This window comes from Salvia miltiorrhiza, chromosome 3, assembly GCF_028751815.1.
Source record: "Salvia miltiorrhiza cultivar Shanhuang (shh) chromosome 3, IMPLAD_Smil_shh, whole genome shotgun sequence".
In the NCBI taxonomy this organism is placed as follows: domain Eukaryota; kingdom Viridiplantae; phylum Streptophyta; class Magnoliopsida; order Lamiales; family Lamiaceae; genus Salvia; species Salvia miltiorrhiza.
Window position 1 is genome coordinate 18,331,463 of NC_080389.1, and position 18,348 is coordinate 18,349,810.

At 33.8% G+C, this 18,348-nt stretch overlaps 1 protein-coding gene across 3 annotated transcripts; it reads left to right on the forward strand.

Moving 5' to 3' along the window:
* The first annotated feature begins 933 nt into the window (after positions 1-933).
* LOC131017966 (protein S-acyltransferase 11-like) lies at positions 934-5,399 on the forward strand. 3 transcript variants are annotated; one of them, XM_057946729.1, is made up of 5 exons: positions 934-1,196; positions 1,891-2,110; positions 2,806-3,104; positions 3,590-4,084; positions 4,777-5,399. In XM_057946729.1, the coding sequence occupies exons 1-4, from the start codon at positions 1,140-1,142 to the stop codon at positions 4,073-4,075; spliced, it is 1,062 nt and encodes a 353-aa protein (XP_057802712.1). In that variant the 5' UTR covers positions 934-1,139; the 3' UTR covers positions 4,076-4,084; positions 4,777-5,399. The 3 variants fall into 3 exon arrangements, with proteins under 3 accessions (XP_057802712.1, XP_057802713.1, XP_057802711.1); XM_057946730.1 differs by having other exon boundaries at positions 943-1,196; positions 5,075-5,399; XM_057946728.1 differs by lacking the exon at positions 4,777-5,399 and adding an exon at positions 4,163-4,356 and having other exon boundaries at positions 943-1,196.
* Positions 5,400-18,348: the final 12,949 nt, after the last annotated feature.

Consider the following 18,348-nt stretch of genomic DNA (forward strand, 5'->3'; position numbering starts at 1 on the left):
TCTAAATGCAATCAAACGTTTGTTAAGAGTCCAACTATTATCTATCCAATGACATGTAATTCCCATGTAAGTGTATTTATTATAAAAATCAGTCCAAACATCATAACAAATAGAAACTCTATGACCTGAAACGCATCAAATATTCTATTAAATCACATTTTTTTTCACGAACTTGTCTTCTAATTCGCCTAAGCATGTCATTTCTACTAATTCTTTTAGCAGTGGGACAATATGCATGCTTTATACTATGCTCAAAAGTTAATTTATCAGCAAAATTAAGAGGTAGATGTTCCATAGCACAATATCTAGCCATAATATCCATTGCATTTGAATGGTCATATTTAAATAAAGTAGAAAACTTAGCTGCTTGTGAATCTACTTCATAACTAGCCTCTTCTTGAAGATGAGCAGCAGAAATATAATTAGTTTGTTCATGGCGTGACACCTTCATTGATCTTGGTGGAGGATAAGATGGCTCGGCAACAAACTTGCCTTTATCAACTCGAGAACAAGATGAAGACATAATTTGATATTTCAATTGACACAGAAATAAATAGTAAAAACAAGTACTCAAATTGTAAGCTAAAGTTACTCGACACAACTGCAATTTGCACGAAGAGAAATTAAAGTAGAAGAGAGAATAGTAGTGGGATTTGGGAAGAAGAGAAAACTTGTCAACACAAGTGAGGTGGGGTTTGTGAATAAAGATGATGGGGTATTTATAGAAAGAAATTAATGAGAGGAAATCTGAATTTGAAATTTAAAATTTGAACTTAAAATAATAATATTCTGGTTCAGACCGTTAGAACCGGCAGTTATGAGCTAAAACCGGCGGTTATGATCTAAAACCGTCCAAAACCGGCGGTTCAGGGTTCGGCCCGCCGTGCCGGTTTTCTGGACAACACTTCGTATGAACATTGTAGCTCCTTTTATGCCTGCGTAAGAATTTTGTGAAAAAAATAAAAGAAAAAAATTGATTTTGTGGAATCACTGTAAAATACAGTAATGAACGGAATAAGATTCTGCCTTTTGGCGCGGACGACTAACTAAGGTATATTATTTCCAAAAAAATCCCCAGTTTCTTCAATTTCCCTTTTTTGTTCACTTCAATTTTTGGGGATTTCTTGGTTCCATCGGCCATGGATTTCGCGAGCTCCGCCGGCCGCAGCTCCTCCGACTATGACATCGCTCAGGCGGTAATGTTCGCAGTAATGGAAACATTCGTTATGGATAAAATCTAACCATCTTCATGCCTACTAATTACGTGATTGTATTGGGATGTTCATATGCCTAAATTGCTTGAATTAAAACCTTGATTTCTGATTCAGAGTTCTTCCTATATTGTGTTTTAATCAACACGGACTCGTTTGGCATAGAATTTTGTGATGGATTTGCGGTATGTTTATGCGTTGACCGAAATTTAAATTTTGCTTATAATAGTTCATAGAATTATAATTGGTTAGCTGCTAGCTGTTATTCAGTTTCATCTTACGTAGAGAGTGAAGGGGAATAATTATGAGGATTGCTGGTTGTTCAGTTTCATCTTGTTTAGTGCTTGCTTAGATGTTACAGGCCTGTTTTATATGCTAATTGAAGAAGATTTAGACAGGCAATGAGTATTTTAGTTTGTGTATTATATCAATCCGATTTTAGCAATGCATTTGATGATTGGAATAAAGGAAGAATTTTTGTTTTATGGAAAGAGGGTCGTTTAGTTGTAATTTTTCATTCGATTGAATCAGTTAGTGTCTGCTTTAGATTTCGGGATATTCTAGGGCATTATTGTGAACTTATCATATCACTTCCTCAAGTTACACACCGTTCAGCTCCCTCAAACACCTCATATGCAACCCCATTCACACTGGATGCTTATCCTATGCTGAAATGCAGGAGCAAGGTCAATTGGCATCTGCTAGTGAGGACCGTGAAACAAATTGTTGGGGTTGTGGGCTTCGTGTTAGTGTTGCTGCTCATGCATCAGTTTTCAAATGTGGCTGGTGTGGAGCTATAACTAAGGAACATGTGGTGAAAAATAATAACATCCGATTGAGACGTTGGCTCGACCGTTGTTTTGTTACCATCGTCATTTCGTTTATGCTATTCTTTATTTGTAAGCATGTACATATCTTTACATGTCATTAAATCCTTCTACTTTTCCCACCCAAGGTTCTAAGTGCAATTTCATAGTGATATGCTCTTAAATCTTGTTTTATCAAAGCACAATTGATACTTAATTCCCTTATTGGTAGCCAAATTTAGAGATGCTGAATAATTTTTCACTATCATAGACATTGGCATACTGTGCATTTATCTTCAACTGTTGCCCTTGGAATAGAATACTTAGCTGTAATTCCTAGCTCTGGTATGACGCAAATTTTGAAGATATCTCTGTATCACTTTTTCCACCCGTCCTAGTTTTGTCTGTGTGCATGTTGATAATCTGACACATGACTCCTCCAGAAATAGCATGGATGTTTCCTTTTATTATCTACAATACTTGGAAAAATTGCACCTGTGTAACTGTAGGATGAGTATGTGCATTATGTCATTTGAAACATTATTATTTTCCATTTTTGGTGCCTCTTGGAACTTGACATATTAGCTAAGATTAATTATATTTAAGATGATTAATCAGACAGAAAGAAGTAATGACTAATGAGGTCAATCATATGTTGGTATTTTCTCTGCTGAATTGATTGTTTCATGGTCCTAAAGCGGACTGTCTTATCTAGTTAAGGCTGAGAATGACTTTTAAGTTCTTGATTCTTGGACTGTATTTTGTATTTAATGATATTGGTGATACAGGTGCCGGCATTTGGGCTGTTTATCCTGTCATCTTCTCCATTAGTTACTTCTGTGGTGTTTTCCACTTGGCAATTTCAGTGATATTGTCTATATGTACTTTGTCTTCATTTTGCCTTTCGGCATTTCAACCTGCTGGTGTTCCACCCATTATAATCTGGGGTAGCTATCCAGCAGTGGGGCAAGGTGGACTTCAGAACTATACCTTCTGCCATTATTGTTCAAAGCCAAAATCACCTCAAGCACACCATTGCCGTACGTGTGGGACGTGTGTATTGGGAATGGATCATCATTGCCCTTTTGTAAGTCTTTGAATACCTTTTACTTCTGATACAAGGTTTATGCATGAATGCATCCATGGCTCGATTGGTATCATTTAGGTTTCATGTGGCAACAACATATTGTTTTCGTTAATAATTTATGGCATGAGTGGCAAGAGAACTCAAACTCAAACTTCAGAAGTGTGAACTGCTTTTAGTTCTACTCTTAATATCATATTAAGTTTTTAAATTTGGATATGGACTGAAGACATAGAGAATGTACCAAACTATTGCATTTTGGTATGCCACAGGACATACGTGTTGTAATCTTTTGAAGTATTGAGACCATCTGTTCTTAATTTGAGAAACTTATATAGTATTGCGTATTTTTGCAGTACGATTTGTTGCTGCTGTGTTTGGGGATATTGTAATATCATTATGTTGGTAATAGGGTTCATGGTATACATTTTTTTTCAATTAAAAAAGGATTAACATGTGTAATAAAAAATTTCCTTGGCTTTATGCAGATTGGTAATTGTGTTGGTTCGGCAAATCATCGGTGTTTTATTCTCTTTCTTTTATCAACCGTCATAAGTACTCTCTATATTGTTATTATGACTTTCTATTCTGCACTTCACATCTGGCCACCCGTGGAGCATAAATCTCTGAGCAAATTGAGTGGTTTTGCTAACCCTGAGTTTGTTTTTGGAGTCTTAAAACACAATATTCTGGCCTCCTTGAGATCTGCAGTGTTTCTATCTGCAAGAGGACTTGTTCTTGTTTATCTATTTATTGCTAGTTTCTCAGTGGGCACTGGCTTGAGTGTGCTGTTGTGGCAGCAGCTTAGTTTCATATATGTTGGAAAGACTTACTTGAGTCATCTAAGTGCGGTTGACAGTGAAGAAGTGATGGAAAGAGATTGCCAAAATCTTATAAGATTTTTTGGTTTACCGTCTAAGACAACAGCATATTTGCCAAGTTATTGGAAGTCAAAGAAAGCTCACGAGAAGTGACGCTGAGAGGTAGGCCATTTTCCTTTACATCATTCTTCTTGAATTTTCTACTCAGTTGCCTTTACTTTGACTGGTAAATACATTTAGGGTTGAGGTGAACACAAATCGAAGAACTATGATCCGTGTTCTTCATTCCAATGAGCAGCTAAGAACACATGGCATTCAGTCTTAACTATTGTACAACATCCAAGATCAGCTATATGGTTATGAAGAACTTTACATACTGCTTGATGTCTTTTTTAAATGAAAAACTTAATAAGCTAGAACTCCATTACCAGATAGTCAAGAGCGTATTGCTTTTATATTCCACTACATGTAGCGGTTTCATATACAACAGGACAGGAGAGCATGTTTGTAAAGATTAATTGATGAAAAGCATAATAATGTTATGAGAAAATGGACATGTAAAAGACTGACTTTCTTAGGACTAATATTAATTGGAACTTCAGAGAATGGTAGACTCGTGTGTGGTTATTAGTTTGTTGGTCTTTAGGTCTACCACCAAAACCTTATTGTATGTAGCTATCTGTTACTGTAAACACTAATAATTCCCTGAAAAACTAAAAATGCATACAATTGTTTAGTTTTCTCTTTTGCTAAACTTATACTCAAGACTTGCCCACAATGTTCTTTTAAGAAAGCTATTACCCATTTATCCTAATATCTTCTGCTTATTTAGTTTCTGGTATATTTTCTTATAGGTTGGAGAAATATTGAATCAGTTTATGCTATTTCATCTCTTATGTTTGCTGTCTCACCAAAGATGTATTAGATCTGTAAATGTCCAACACGCAAACTCAAGAATTGCGTCTGAGTTTGGGCGGCGATGATAGAGTGGCTAGGAATGATAAAAATCTCGTCTTGTCGTCTTTCTTGTTGCTTCATTGTCTCTTGCAAATGGCCAAAGTCTCTAAAGGTTACAAAGTAGTGTATCCATAGATTCACTGGAGAGATAAAATCCTGACTGCAGACTACTTAATTGGCGACGTTCTTTTGTAGTTTCTTTTATTCAATTTTTTGGGATGAGATGCCAAAGAGCTGACTGCAAAATGGTGAATGAGATTAGAGGCGAGGTGTCAGCATAGATGTCTTGTGCATATTTTGGAAGGAGAGAGCATTTGTACAATAACTAACAAACACACGCAAGTTAGGAGTTTTTATGTCTCCTTTTCTTTGATAGTGACTTTTGTTTTTGTTTTTTCCCTTGTAATTCATTAGTAGTATTTCTTATGTATTTTTCTGTGATCTGTAGTGAAGTTATATGCCGCAATGTGGCATTGAAAATTCACTTCTTTATAAAATGATGTGTAAATTCTTCATTCCAGTATCGATGCATAATTAGTAAAAATTGGCGAAATAGAATTTGTTGCCTCATTCTTCCCTCATCCAAATTCGGCAATTAAACCTATAATATACATTTTGGAAATTTATTTTCATTTGATATTATACAGGGTAGATAGCATTTGAAGATATTAATTTCGTGTCAAAATACAATTGCAACACCATTTTCAAACATTTGTGAGAGGATACCCAACCTTTTGATTTGTTTCAATTGAAATGACCTTAAATTCTACTAATTTCCTAAATTTTTAAATTTCAAGTTAATTTTGGTCGTTCAAGCCCTTAATTCAAGAAATTAAATGGTTAAGGGTGAGCTTAGCATACAAATTTAGTGGCGGAGCCACATTTATGGGAGGTGGGATAATTGCCCCACCTCAATTTTTTGTGTCTATATCTCGTATATCTCTATTTGTGTGTGATATTATAAAAATATTTAAATATTTCTCCACTAAAAAAATTGGGACAAACATAAAATTGAATCAAGATTGATTAACAAGTCCTATTTAATTACTCCCTCCGTCCCACGAATCTTGACACGTATTTCTTTTTGGACTGATCCACGAATCTAAACACATTTCCAAATAAGGTAATAATTATTACATTCTCTGTCCTACTTTATCACTTTTATACTTTATTACCTATACACTTAAAAAACTAATCTACAATTTCTTAATTCATGTGTCAAAACCAAACGTGTCAAGATTCGTGGGACGGAATGAGTACTTTACTTTTATATTTTAATATAACATAAAAAAAAAATGTTCTTTGATCTTTTACTTTCATGTGTAGATTAGAGAGAGAATGAGATACAATTAATTTTTGATTATTCTATTTCATTTTTACTCTTTAAATCTTATTAAAGATGTCGCATTTTTCTTTTTGGACCGTCTCCTTAAAGATGATTCATTTTCATAAAAGATGATAATGTTTAACTCTTGAAAATCTGTAAACTCTATCATTTTTATTCAATTTACACATTCTCTTTAATTTTCGTGTAAAAAAGAAGTGAATCATTTTTAATGGGACGAATGAAGTATTATAAGAAAGAACAACTTAATTTTCCTATTTCATACCAACTATTACTTTTCATTTTCTCTTTCAAACTTCTTCCATCTTCACAAGATAGAAATTGAACATCCAAGTATTCACAATAGTTTACCTATGACGATTGCAATTGTATCATGAAGATTGTGAAAAGTCGGCTTCGAAAATAAATGGGAGATAGTTGAATTTGTGATTGTTCTGTTATATTGGAGGAAAATTTTGAGACAATTGATAATGATTGCTTTTGGGGAATTTGATAATAAATTAATACTCCCTCTGTCCCCAAAATAAGTTCCTCTTTGGGGACGGCACGGGTTTTAAGGAAAAATGGTAAAGTGTATTGATAGTGGAGAAAAATATGTTATACTTAATTATGATTGGGAGTGGTGAAAATGTGAAAAAGTGTTATAATTAGTATTGAGAGTAGTGAAAAAGTGAAAAGTAAGAATAAATAAAGTATTATTAGTGGTGGGGTAGTTGTCCAAAAATGAAAAGAAAGAAAGAGGAACTTATTTGAGGGACGTCCCAAAAAGGAAAAATATGAACTTATTTCAGGGACGGAGGGAGTATTACATATTTTAGAAATGAGTAATCGTAAAAAAATATTATAAAATAATTCATTATATAACTTCTTAAAAAAAACTAGCATGTATATTGTACGCATAATCAATGTTATTTTATTTGATAAAGTAAAAATTATAAATATAGTATTTATTATATTTAGATTTTTAATTAACAATTTGGCCTATTGAATTTGGACGAGGAGTACTTTTTTAGAGAATCCATTTATATATATATATATATATATATATATATATATATATATATATATAGGTGATCACTATTTTATTAGCAACAAAAATACCGCAACTAACACGGTGTAATCGTAGCACAGAAATAGCAAGCAGAGTATCGTATCCACAGGGACTGAAAATCGAAATAACTCTAGCTATCTCCTAAACAAACTTTAACAGTAGACAGGCAACAGAAGGTAGAGATTGATTTACTTAAACTAAAACGCAAATAACGATAAATAAAAGTATGTAGACGAATTCCAATATTAAAAACAACTGATCCTAGGGTAGTAAATTCATTAACTAAATCTACGCTATAAATCTATTAATCCTATGTACCAATTTAATCCAGTTATGATGAGAGATCACACAACTATTCACAAGCTTCTCTAACGAACACCTATGAAAGTAGATTAATTTACCCCCCTTCACATTCAAGACTCCAAGGAATAAATTAACTCCCAAGCGTACACAAAGAATAGCTCCCTATAGCTTCACCTATCGCATTCAAGACTCAAGGCTAACACTATATCATGCATTCCTGAATCGGCTGAACAATTATCGCATTCAAGACTCAAACTGAACAACTAGACATGTAAATTATTGGCCAAATAATTCACAAGAAATTAAGCACCAGGAATCATGAATCACAAGTTGGAAGGCACAAAGGTATTAACAAATAAATCACATAAATTCAATCAACTATTTACAAACCCTAGAATCAGCTAAAGGAAATTAGCCAGACATAGCAAAATAAAACATAAACATGATTAAAAAGAACACAATTGTAAAAACTAAATTAAATAAAAACTGAATGAAAACGATTGTAGCGACTTGAATCTTCAATCTTGATCCAAGCCTTGAAAACTGGAAAGCTAAAATATTCTAAAGCTATAAAACTGAAATATGAATGTTGGGAACTGAAAAACTAAAGCTGGGAACCCTAGATAGGTCAAAAGAGGACCTATTTATAGTCTTAGGGTGAAAAACCAAGTTCTAAACCGAAAATAACTTGAAAAATCGTAAAAACGCGGAAAAAACGAAAACACGCCTAAAAACGGCGACCCGTTCGGCGGTCGCCGTTTTTTTCTCCACCAGGCCAATATCTGAACAGGGATTTCGGCGACCAACTCGGCGGTCGCCGTTTAGGTCGCCGAATTTCTTCTTTAAAATGCCAATTTTCGGCGATCGCCGTTTAGGTCGCCGAATTGTGACTGCTGCGCGCGACGTTTTTGTTTCGGCCATAACTTTCTCGTCCGAACTCCGATTTATGATCCGTTTATGCTCACAAACTCGAATCGAGACGATCTACAACTTCTATTTCAGAACATTGTTCCAAATTCGAACTCAATAAATCTGGAAATTCCTTCAAAGTTCGAGTAAGAATCATGTTTCACAAGATAAAGCAAATTAAGCACAAAACAATCATTCAACACTCAATTTCCTATAAAATTAACATCATATGAATATTAAAAACCATGGAAATATGAGTGTTATCAACTCCCCCAAACTTAAGCCATTGTTCGTCCTCGAATAATGGGAAGAATAAAATCAATAACACGAATGGGTAAGAAATCTAGCTCATCGATGCCTCCGAAAAATAAAGAATGATAGAATTCTCAAATCCTCATTAATTAAGCACAAAATTCACCAATAAACACAACCTATAGCAAAATCAACCTTGACATTCCAAACAATTGAATCTCACAAGGTATGTGTATCACTCAACTCTCAATTTAATGGAATAGGACGTGTATGCTCTCATCGATTTCAATGCAATATAGATCACTTACCATAGGCTTGCCAATCGTCTACAATCTCCATCGCTAATAGTGTGCCAAGACTAAGATCAAATAGGTCTTTATTTTTTTGGGTTATAATGTAGGGACATTGGTTAAGGTAGGGAAATATAGGCTAAGTGACTCACGAAACTGGAAAGCTAAAATATTCTAAAGCTATAAAACTGAAATATGAATGTTGGGAACTGAAAAACTAAAGCTGGAAACCCTAGATAGGTCAAAAGAGGACCTATTTATAGTCTTAGGGTGAAAAACCAAGTTCTAAACCGAAAATAACTTGAAAAATCGTAAAAACGCGGAAAAAACGAAAACACGCCTAAAAACGGCGACCCGTTCGGCGGTCGCCGTTTTTTTCTCCACCAGGCCAATATCTGAACAGGGATTTCGGCGACCAACTCGGCGGTCGCCGAATTTATTCTTTAAAATGCCAATTTTCGGCGATCGGCGTTTAGGTCGCCGAATTTTGACTGCTGCGCGCGACGTTTTTGTTTCGGCCATAACTTTCTCGTCCGAACTCCGATTTATGATCCGTTTGCGCTCACGAACTCGTATCGAGACGATCTACAACTTCTATTTCAGAACATTGTTCCAAATTCGAACTCAATAAATCTGCAAATTCCTTCAAAGTTCGAGTAAGAATCATGTTTCACAAGATAAATCAAATTAAGCACAAAACAATCATTCAACACTCAATTTCCTATAAAATTAACATCATATGAATATTAAAAACCATGGAAATATGAGTGTTATCAATAGGGAGAGGTTCAAGAAAGAACCATAAATAAAAAAAGAACGGAGAACCATTTTCAGCCATTCGATTATCAAGATCTACGGTGGATGTATCATCTTGTTGGATGAATGCAGATCCTAGGTTCGAATCCTGAAGGAAGCAATTTTTATTTTTTTTGGAGTGCATTAATTTTAACAGCGAATGCATCAATTTTTACAGTGAATGCATTAGATTTGATGGTTCTCACGTTCTCACAAATAATATAGTTCTCTCTAGAACCACACCCTATACACATATATATATATATATATATGTCTTGTTAATATTCTAAATTAATAATTGTTAAAATATAGTAACAATTATGAATATTATCGTAACTTGTTAAAATATGAACATATTGTTCATCATCATTACGATCTCCGATAAAACCAACCATAATCAATTAATAGGTACATGTATTTATTCAATTTTAATATTATCTCTCATTTGTTTTTAAAAAATTACTATAATTTTTAAAATTAAGAAAACACTATATAAATTAAAAAGTTATTAATTTATCGATATATTAATACCTCTAAACTAATAAAATTCTTAGTCTGCTTTCTTGTGCCTTCAAGAGTTTTTTATTTTTTTCTTCCTTTTTATGTAGACCTCAATTTAATAAAAATAAAATCCTTAGTTCCAAAAGTTTTCATTTATCTAGTTAAGTATTTAGATTTTATAGGATATTTATCCGTTTTAGTATTTTAAAAAGAGTTCCAGATTCAAATAAAACAGATTTTAGATAAGGTAATGTAATTAATTAATACTCCCTCCGTCCCCAAAATAAGTTCCTCTTTGGGGACGGCACGGGTTTTAAGGAAAAATGGTAAAGCGTATTGATATTGGAGAAAAATATGTTATAATTAGTATTGGGAGTGGTGAAAAAGTGAAAAAGTGTTATAATTAATATTGGGAGTGATGAAAAAGTGAAAAGTAAGAATGAATAAAGTATTATTAGTGGTGGGGTAGTTGTCCAAAAATGGAATGAAAGAATGAGGAACTTATTTGGGGGACGTCCCAAAAAGGAAAAAGAGGAACTTATTTCAGGGACGGAGGATGGAGTATATATTTATAACAATTTAATATCTAATAAATTTATATATTCTTCAAAATATATAATATACTATAATTTACACAATTACCCTTAAAATTTTAATTCATGTATCAATAGACCTAAATAGATAAATAATACTCCCTCCGTCCCGTTAATCAAGTCCCCTTTCTTTTGGGCACGGGTATTTAGGAGACTAAAATTAAGAGTTAAATGGTATATTGAAAAAAGTTACTGTTACTTTAATTAAGGCTCTAATACACAGCCTGTGCACCACCACCACCGCCTGTGCACCACCGCACCACCACAGCGCACCACCACAGCCGCCAGAATAGTAAGCCTTAATTTCAATTTCTGAGCCGGAACACCAACCAAAACACCACCACAGAGAAATCAAGAAATGGAAACCTTTCAATTTCTGAAATTAAAACAACAAAAATAATTGAAAGGGTGGAGGCAAGCCCTAATCGTTTTGGGCGAAACAACAAAAAATGGAAATCTTTCAATTTCCTCTCTGCAGCGGCCGACGGCAAGAGGTGGTGGGCGAGAGCCGGAGGCGGAGGGCAGAGGCGGCGTTGGAGCCCGCGGAGGCGCGAGGCGACGGAGGCGTTGGAAGCGGAGCAGGATGATGGCGGAGGCGGCGCAGGAAGATGGTGGCGAAGGCGCGAGGCGCCGGAGGAAGAAGGCGGAGGGCAGCGGCTGTTGCGGCAGAGGCGGCGTTGGAGCCCGCGGAGGCGCGAGGCGGCGGAGGCGTAGGAGGCGGAGCAGGAGGAAGGTGGAGGCGTCGCAGGAGGATGGTGGCGGAGGCGCAGAAAGATGGTGCGAGGCGGTGGAAGGTGTTGGAAGCCGTGGAAGGTGGAGGGATTGGAGGTGGTGAAAGAAGAAGAGGAGAGGAGGGAGTGGGGGCGATTTTCAGAGAGAAGAGAGGAGAGAGAGAGTGACAGATCGGTGGGTGGGTGGGTAGGTTTTAGGGTTAATTAAGTTACTAATTCATCCCTATAATTTTAGCCAAAAAATGAAAGGGGACTTGTTACATGGGACGGCTCAAAAAGGAATACGGGACTTGAATATTGGGACGGAGGGAGTATTATTTTGAAGGTCCGGCTCCATCATCATATAAATTGATATCCAATACTCCCTCTGTCCCACTCCAAATGTCTCATTTTCTATTTTGGGTTGTCCCACTCCAAATGTCTCATTTTCTTTTTTGGCAATACACTCTTTCTCTATACTTAATATTTAAATAATTTCTACCAACTCATTTTATCTATTTTATACCCACTTTATTTATTTTATACACATTTCTTAATCTTTGTGCCTAAAAGAAAGGAGACATTTGGAGCGGGACGGAGGGAATACTTGCTAAAGGTAACAAATTTCGTCCGAACATCAACATATTCTACAAACTCAATTAAGATTTGCAAATTTTTGTGAATTTATTACAATCAATTAATATTAAACATTAAATCATAGGTGGGAGTGTTGTTACCACAGCCAACATCCATTCTCATGTTAGGTGGAGAAATAGTGTCATGATTAAAATGAGGTGACATGTTGGGCCGAAGTAGACGGCCTCAACAATCCTCAAATATCTCTAACTTGGGATAATTATTTATAGGAGAGCCTTTTCTGTTACACTTGCTTTTTTTTTTTTGATCAGAAAAAATTTCATTAAGATAACTGTGGTACCAGGGGTACCTAAAAATTCAAACAAGAAGAGAGAAAAAAGGAATCAGAACACCAAGAAATGAAGCTCGATTCCTTTGCAACAATACCAAAAGATTTATTCCAACTCCAAATTCTTCCTTTAATTTCCAGCATCAAATTTTGGATCCCCCACGTTTTCCCTTCAAATCTGCTCTCGTTACGTCGTTTCCAAAGAAGCCACACCGTGCAAATCCAGACCGCCTTGAGCATGTTACCGCTCTTCTTTCCTTTCCCAAGATGAATGAACCAATTGTAGTGCTGCTCCAGCTTCATGGGTCTCGCTGAAAAGATACCAATCCACTTCTGGATCTCATCCCACACTTGTTGAACTTTATGACAGTGCAGGAACAAGTGGTTTTCTGTTACACTTGCTAGCTTTATTTATGAATCATTTAATAAAATAGATTTATCTAAGTTGTTAAATATTCTTGATTCTTAAGCGGTCAAAAGTATGGTGCAGGTTTGTCCCCTAATGTGCTTTGGAATGAAATAAATGCAAGGGTGTACCACATTAATTCCAACCATTTTTTATTGCTAATTTTCCGACATGAGGAATTTAGTGATGCCATTTATATATAGTATGATACCTACCACTTTAGAGATAAGGTTGAGGTATATCTCTCCATTGGTCTTAATTGCCATTACTATAGTCTATAGTGATCAGAGCTGCTCTTTTTATATTACTATTATACTACAAACCATGCAAATCTAATTCTCAAAGCTATTTCCAGAATCTCTGCATCTGCTGGATTCTTTTCTAGTTTCCCATTTGCTTTTTGTAAAGGGAAAGAGTTCAATTTAAAACAAGGAATATCTACAAAATGAAATAAAAAGAAGGAATATCTAGAAATTGAAGGGCATGCAGGTAGAAATAATAGTTTATATATGTATAGGTTGCAACTATACATTGATCGATTTCTTCATTTTATTTAATTTGTTGGAAATATGTGCATAAATAGATTATAAAACCATAATTTCATATATTTAACTATTAGTTCATTTTTTATTTAGAATGAATAAACTAAGGGAAAATATATATAGTATTATTAAGAGTTATCGTCTCGTACGTACAATCTTTTCCAACCAATCCGAAAAACTCTCGGCCAACAAACAGACCCATCAATATTCGCAGCGAATTGAGCCAAATTGTGAGTTGCAATATTTTTCGTTCTACGTGAGAAACATATCATATTTGAATTTTAATGATGTTTGAAGTTATCTAAAAATACGCTCGCACCATTAAGGATCAATCAACTGCACTACACCCTATTATGTGCACCCTAGTTAGTTTTTAGTTTGCTATTTTATGGCTAGTCTAAGTCTGAGCACGTACACGTCACACTTGTTGTAATGAGCCCTTTAAATTGCACTTTGTATTTCACATGATCGTTGCGAGGAGCCTTACATTATGACAACGTAACTCGTGGAGACGACTTAATGGCTCATACATGTGCTTCGCACATAGATGCACTACGTGGCAAGACGGTTCGACGCGTGGAGACAATCGACGTAAGATGGGCTCATGCCGCGCAATAGCTTGGCGTGGCAGGCTCGCGCCTCACCACACCATCACAAATGCTCGGACCATGAGTTTGGTCAGGGATTGACATGTCGGTTTGAGCCTTCACACGTCTTCGCGAAGAGGCACCTTTGGGCTATAATTGGACAATTCAATCACTCATTCTGTCACATTCAAATCATATCATATCTCATTCATATAGTCTGAGTCGTAGGATTATTTACTTGGTTCTAAATATCAAGTAACTTCACTAAAACATCCTCAATCCCGACTATCAACTAAGTTTATCGGAACATGGAGCCCTAGTGCAACACTTCCATTATTATCTTTTTAACCATTTTTAATTGAAACCTCGTCTATAACATATTTAAATAACTAATAAGAAAATTCAGACAAAGTCTCGACATTTTAGGTGAAATACCGAAATTGTCTCGATGATTTACAAGTAAAATTTTTGTACCCAACACTTTATTATCGTAATAAATGTCCCAACCATATTTCCCGACATCAAAATATCTGTGTCTAGTTGCCACCTTAATTAGATGATGCTTCAGCTTATGCCTAAAAACAAAACCTAAAATTCTACTCCCGCAGAAAACAAAGGACGTCTTTCGGTTTTCTAAAAAGTTAATTAAATGGGATGATCTATCTAACCCCTACCCCAAAATCTCTGTCTCCTAAATCTGCATATTCAAGCCAAAAAAATATCTACAAGGACACAGATTTTTGTGAATTCGGATGGAAGACAATATTGCAAGGATGGGGACATAGATATTTTGGTGTAAAATAATATGATTATATTAATTTTTACTCATTCCGTTCATAAAAATGAGTTATACGTATCCTCTTTTTTTGTTCATAAAAAAGGGTCTCATTTCACATTTTGAACCATCACATCATAAGCTATCTCTTATATTTAACTATAAATTGTATTTTTATTTTATTTTTTAACTAATAATGAATTTTTATTCTATTTTTCACCTTCAAACGAAACTCTTTTCCGTGGGCGAAGGGAGTATTACAAGATTAGAATATTTATTACTATTAAGCCCACGTTTGGTTGGGTGTTTTTAGAGGTTGGAAAGGGAATCAAGTAATTGAATCCATTACTTGTTGTTTGGTTTGAGTAATGGGATAATCATTACCCTTACTTGAGGGTATTCCAATCACCCAATTTGTTACCCCTTAAAATAGAGGGAAACAAAAGAAAGGGAATCCCTTACTAATGATTCATTTCCATTGTTAAACCAAACACTCAATAAAAGTAATGGTTATTGTTACCATTTCACTCCTTTATTTGATTCCATTCCCTTTCCATTCCTCTACTTGAACCAAACGAGCACTAAAATGTTTGGTCGTTTCTAGTATTCCGCGTGAACGTTGAGACATTAATTATTTGATATTTTTCTTTTAATTTGTTTTCTGCAAATTTCAAACAATTATGATATCATAACAAGAGTTCTGACTTTTTTTTTACTTGAACAAGAGTTCTCACTTATCCCTTTGTACAAAATGTCAAAGACTGGCCAAGGTAAAGCACGATTAATTTGAACGAAATCCAATGTCTCGTAATTTCGTGTGTGTCATTATATTTAATTCATAGTTATTATTTTAATAATAATTTGTAAAATAATTTTTATTATTGTAATTGATAATATAAATTATGCTAAATTTTAAATTCAGAAAATTAGAATTAAAAAAATATACCACAGATTTAAAGTTATCAACCATAATAAGTGCATAGTAGTAATAAATAAAAGAGAAATTAAATGATAAAAAATTATTATATATTCTAGTTGTATGAAATGAATCCTAGTTAATAATAATAATAAAAAAAATCAAAGAACAAAAGATATAACAAAATTTAAAAAATTGAGCGTGCACACAAAATGTGACACATTGAATTTCAATGCAATTAGTTAAGAATAAAAAAGTTGCCTAAAATAGTTTCATGCACAACAATAATATATATATATATATATATATATATATATATATAGGGAAGGGCTAAAATAAGAGCATTTTTTAAGATATAAAATAAGAATCATTTTCAGCCCTTAGATCATCAAGATCTACGGTTGATTCGTAATTCTGTTGGATGGATTTATGGTCCTGAGTTCGAATCCCAAAGATAACAAAAATTTATTTTTCACAATTCATACCTTTATACAGCGAATTCATACGTGTTCTACATAAAATTCATACATTAAAAATTGCTCTTATTTCTTATTTTAAGATGTGCTCTCACGGTAGCCCACCCCTATATATATATATATATATATATATATATATATATATATATATATAGGGTGTGGTTCTAGAGAGAACTACATTATTTGTGAGAACGGGAGAACCATCAAATTTAATGCATCCACTGTAAAAATTAATGCATTCGCTGTTAAAATTAATGCACTAAAAAAATTAAAAAAAAATTGCTCCCTTCAGGATTCGAACCCAGGATCTACATTCATCCAACAAGATGATGCATCCACCGTAGATCTTGATGATCGAATGGCTGAAAATGGTTCTCCGGTCTTCTTTTATTTATGGTTCTTTCTTGAACCTCTCCCTATATATATATATATATATATATATATATATATATATATTTTCTATAGAAGAAACAAATATTTTAAAAGAAATGTGAGGATAAATTCAAATTTGAGACATTTGATTTTACACATCACACATTACATATAAATACCAAAGGTCTTTATTATATTCATATCAATTTTAGTACACAACTTGTAATAGTTTTGTGATGAAATCATATATTTGAGTTTATATAGACGACATACATAGATCCCTAGATAACAAAATTCTCGTGAAAAGTAGACAACTCCGCAGCGATAAAAATACATCAGCAACGGAGAGAAATGGGGGCATGGGCTGCCCATCATTCATGAGCCCACCAAAAATTAAGTATATAAGATATTTTTTAAATAATTAAATGAAAAAAATTTGGCCATGGCGTGCACACTAGTGTTAACCAGCTTTAAAACTATTGTAAGAGAATTTTATTTTTCGATCAATTAAAAAAGAGCAGATAGATTTTCTCTGCACAATGATACTGTACTAATATCAGTAATCAGCATCAGCAACTTGCTCTGCACAAGTGATACTGTACTAATAGTCATGGTATTAAAGTATGTTTATCAATTCACAATAATCCAATTTTTAATAAAAAAATCATTTCTCTATCTTTTACGTACACAATCTACTGTACAATCTAATTTACAATCTTTGTATCTAATTTTAGAGCCTTCGATAAATTACTCACTTTCACATAAACAACCATTACATTTATCCAATACCAAGATGTCAAGTGTCATTTCTTCATTATTTAGATGTTTATTCATAAAAATTATTGACTTATTCATAAATTAAATGAAATAACTTGTTCGCGAGTGTTTAGACGAATGCTAAATTCTCATACTATTTGTGGATTCTCAATAGATTATTTCTCTCTCTATATATATAGTTTATGTATTTCATTGTCAACTTTTAAAAATGGTGTTGAAGTTGCAAGATGCATGTGTGATTATTGGTGATTTATTTGTCAGTTTTTTCATAAAATATTAGTCTATACTATTTATATAGATTAATTATAAATAGTAAAGGCCATCTAAATATTTAGGAAATTAAGATTAGAATCTACACTCCCTAAATGATCTCGTTCCGAATAAAAGATACTACATCATGATGAATTTATATAAAAGGAATCAATGTGTTTAGAATATTTACTTACGACAAACTTTTTTTCTTTTATTTTCTACTCTAATCATGGATGGATCACATGAATATTCAACCTTTCTTCCCCCAAAAAAGTTGGGATGGGAAACCCCTAATTGTAAAAGGAAACAAACTAAAAGAAATAAGAATCACATAACTGACGATTCTCAATCAAAAAAAGAAAAAAAGAATCATATAACTGACTAGTGTTCCTTAAATTTTTTGAACCCACATAAAAATATTGATCACAATACAAAGATCGACAACAATACATTGCAATGGAATTAGCTGTTCATAGCCATGTTAAGAACTAGCTAGGCAGGATTTGAATTAATACAAAATTGGGAAACTATTTAATTAGTTGGAAACTGGGAGAAGTGAGACTTCAATTAATGTTGTTGTTGCATCATCATTTAATGGGTCAAAATACAAAAATGATAATGAGTGTGAAGTCAATAAATAGATATGGTTGAGATGAATGAAAGCAGTAATTACAAACAAAAGGCAGTAATAA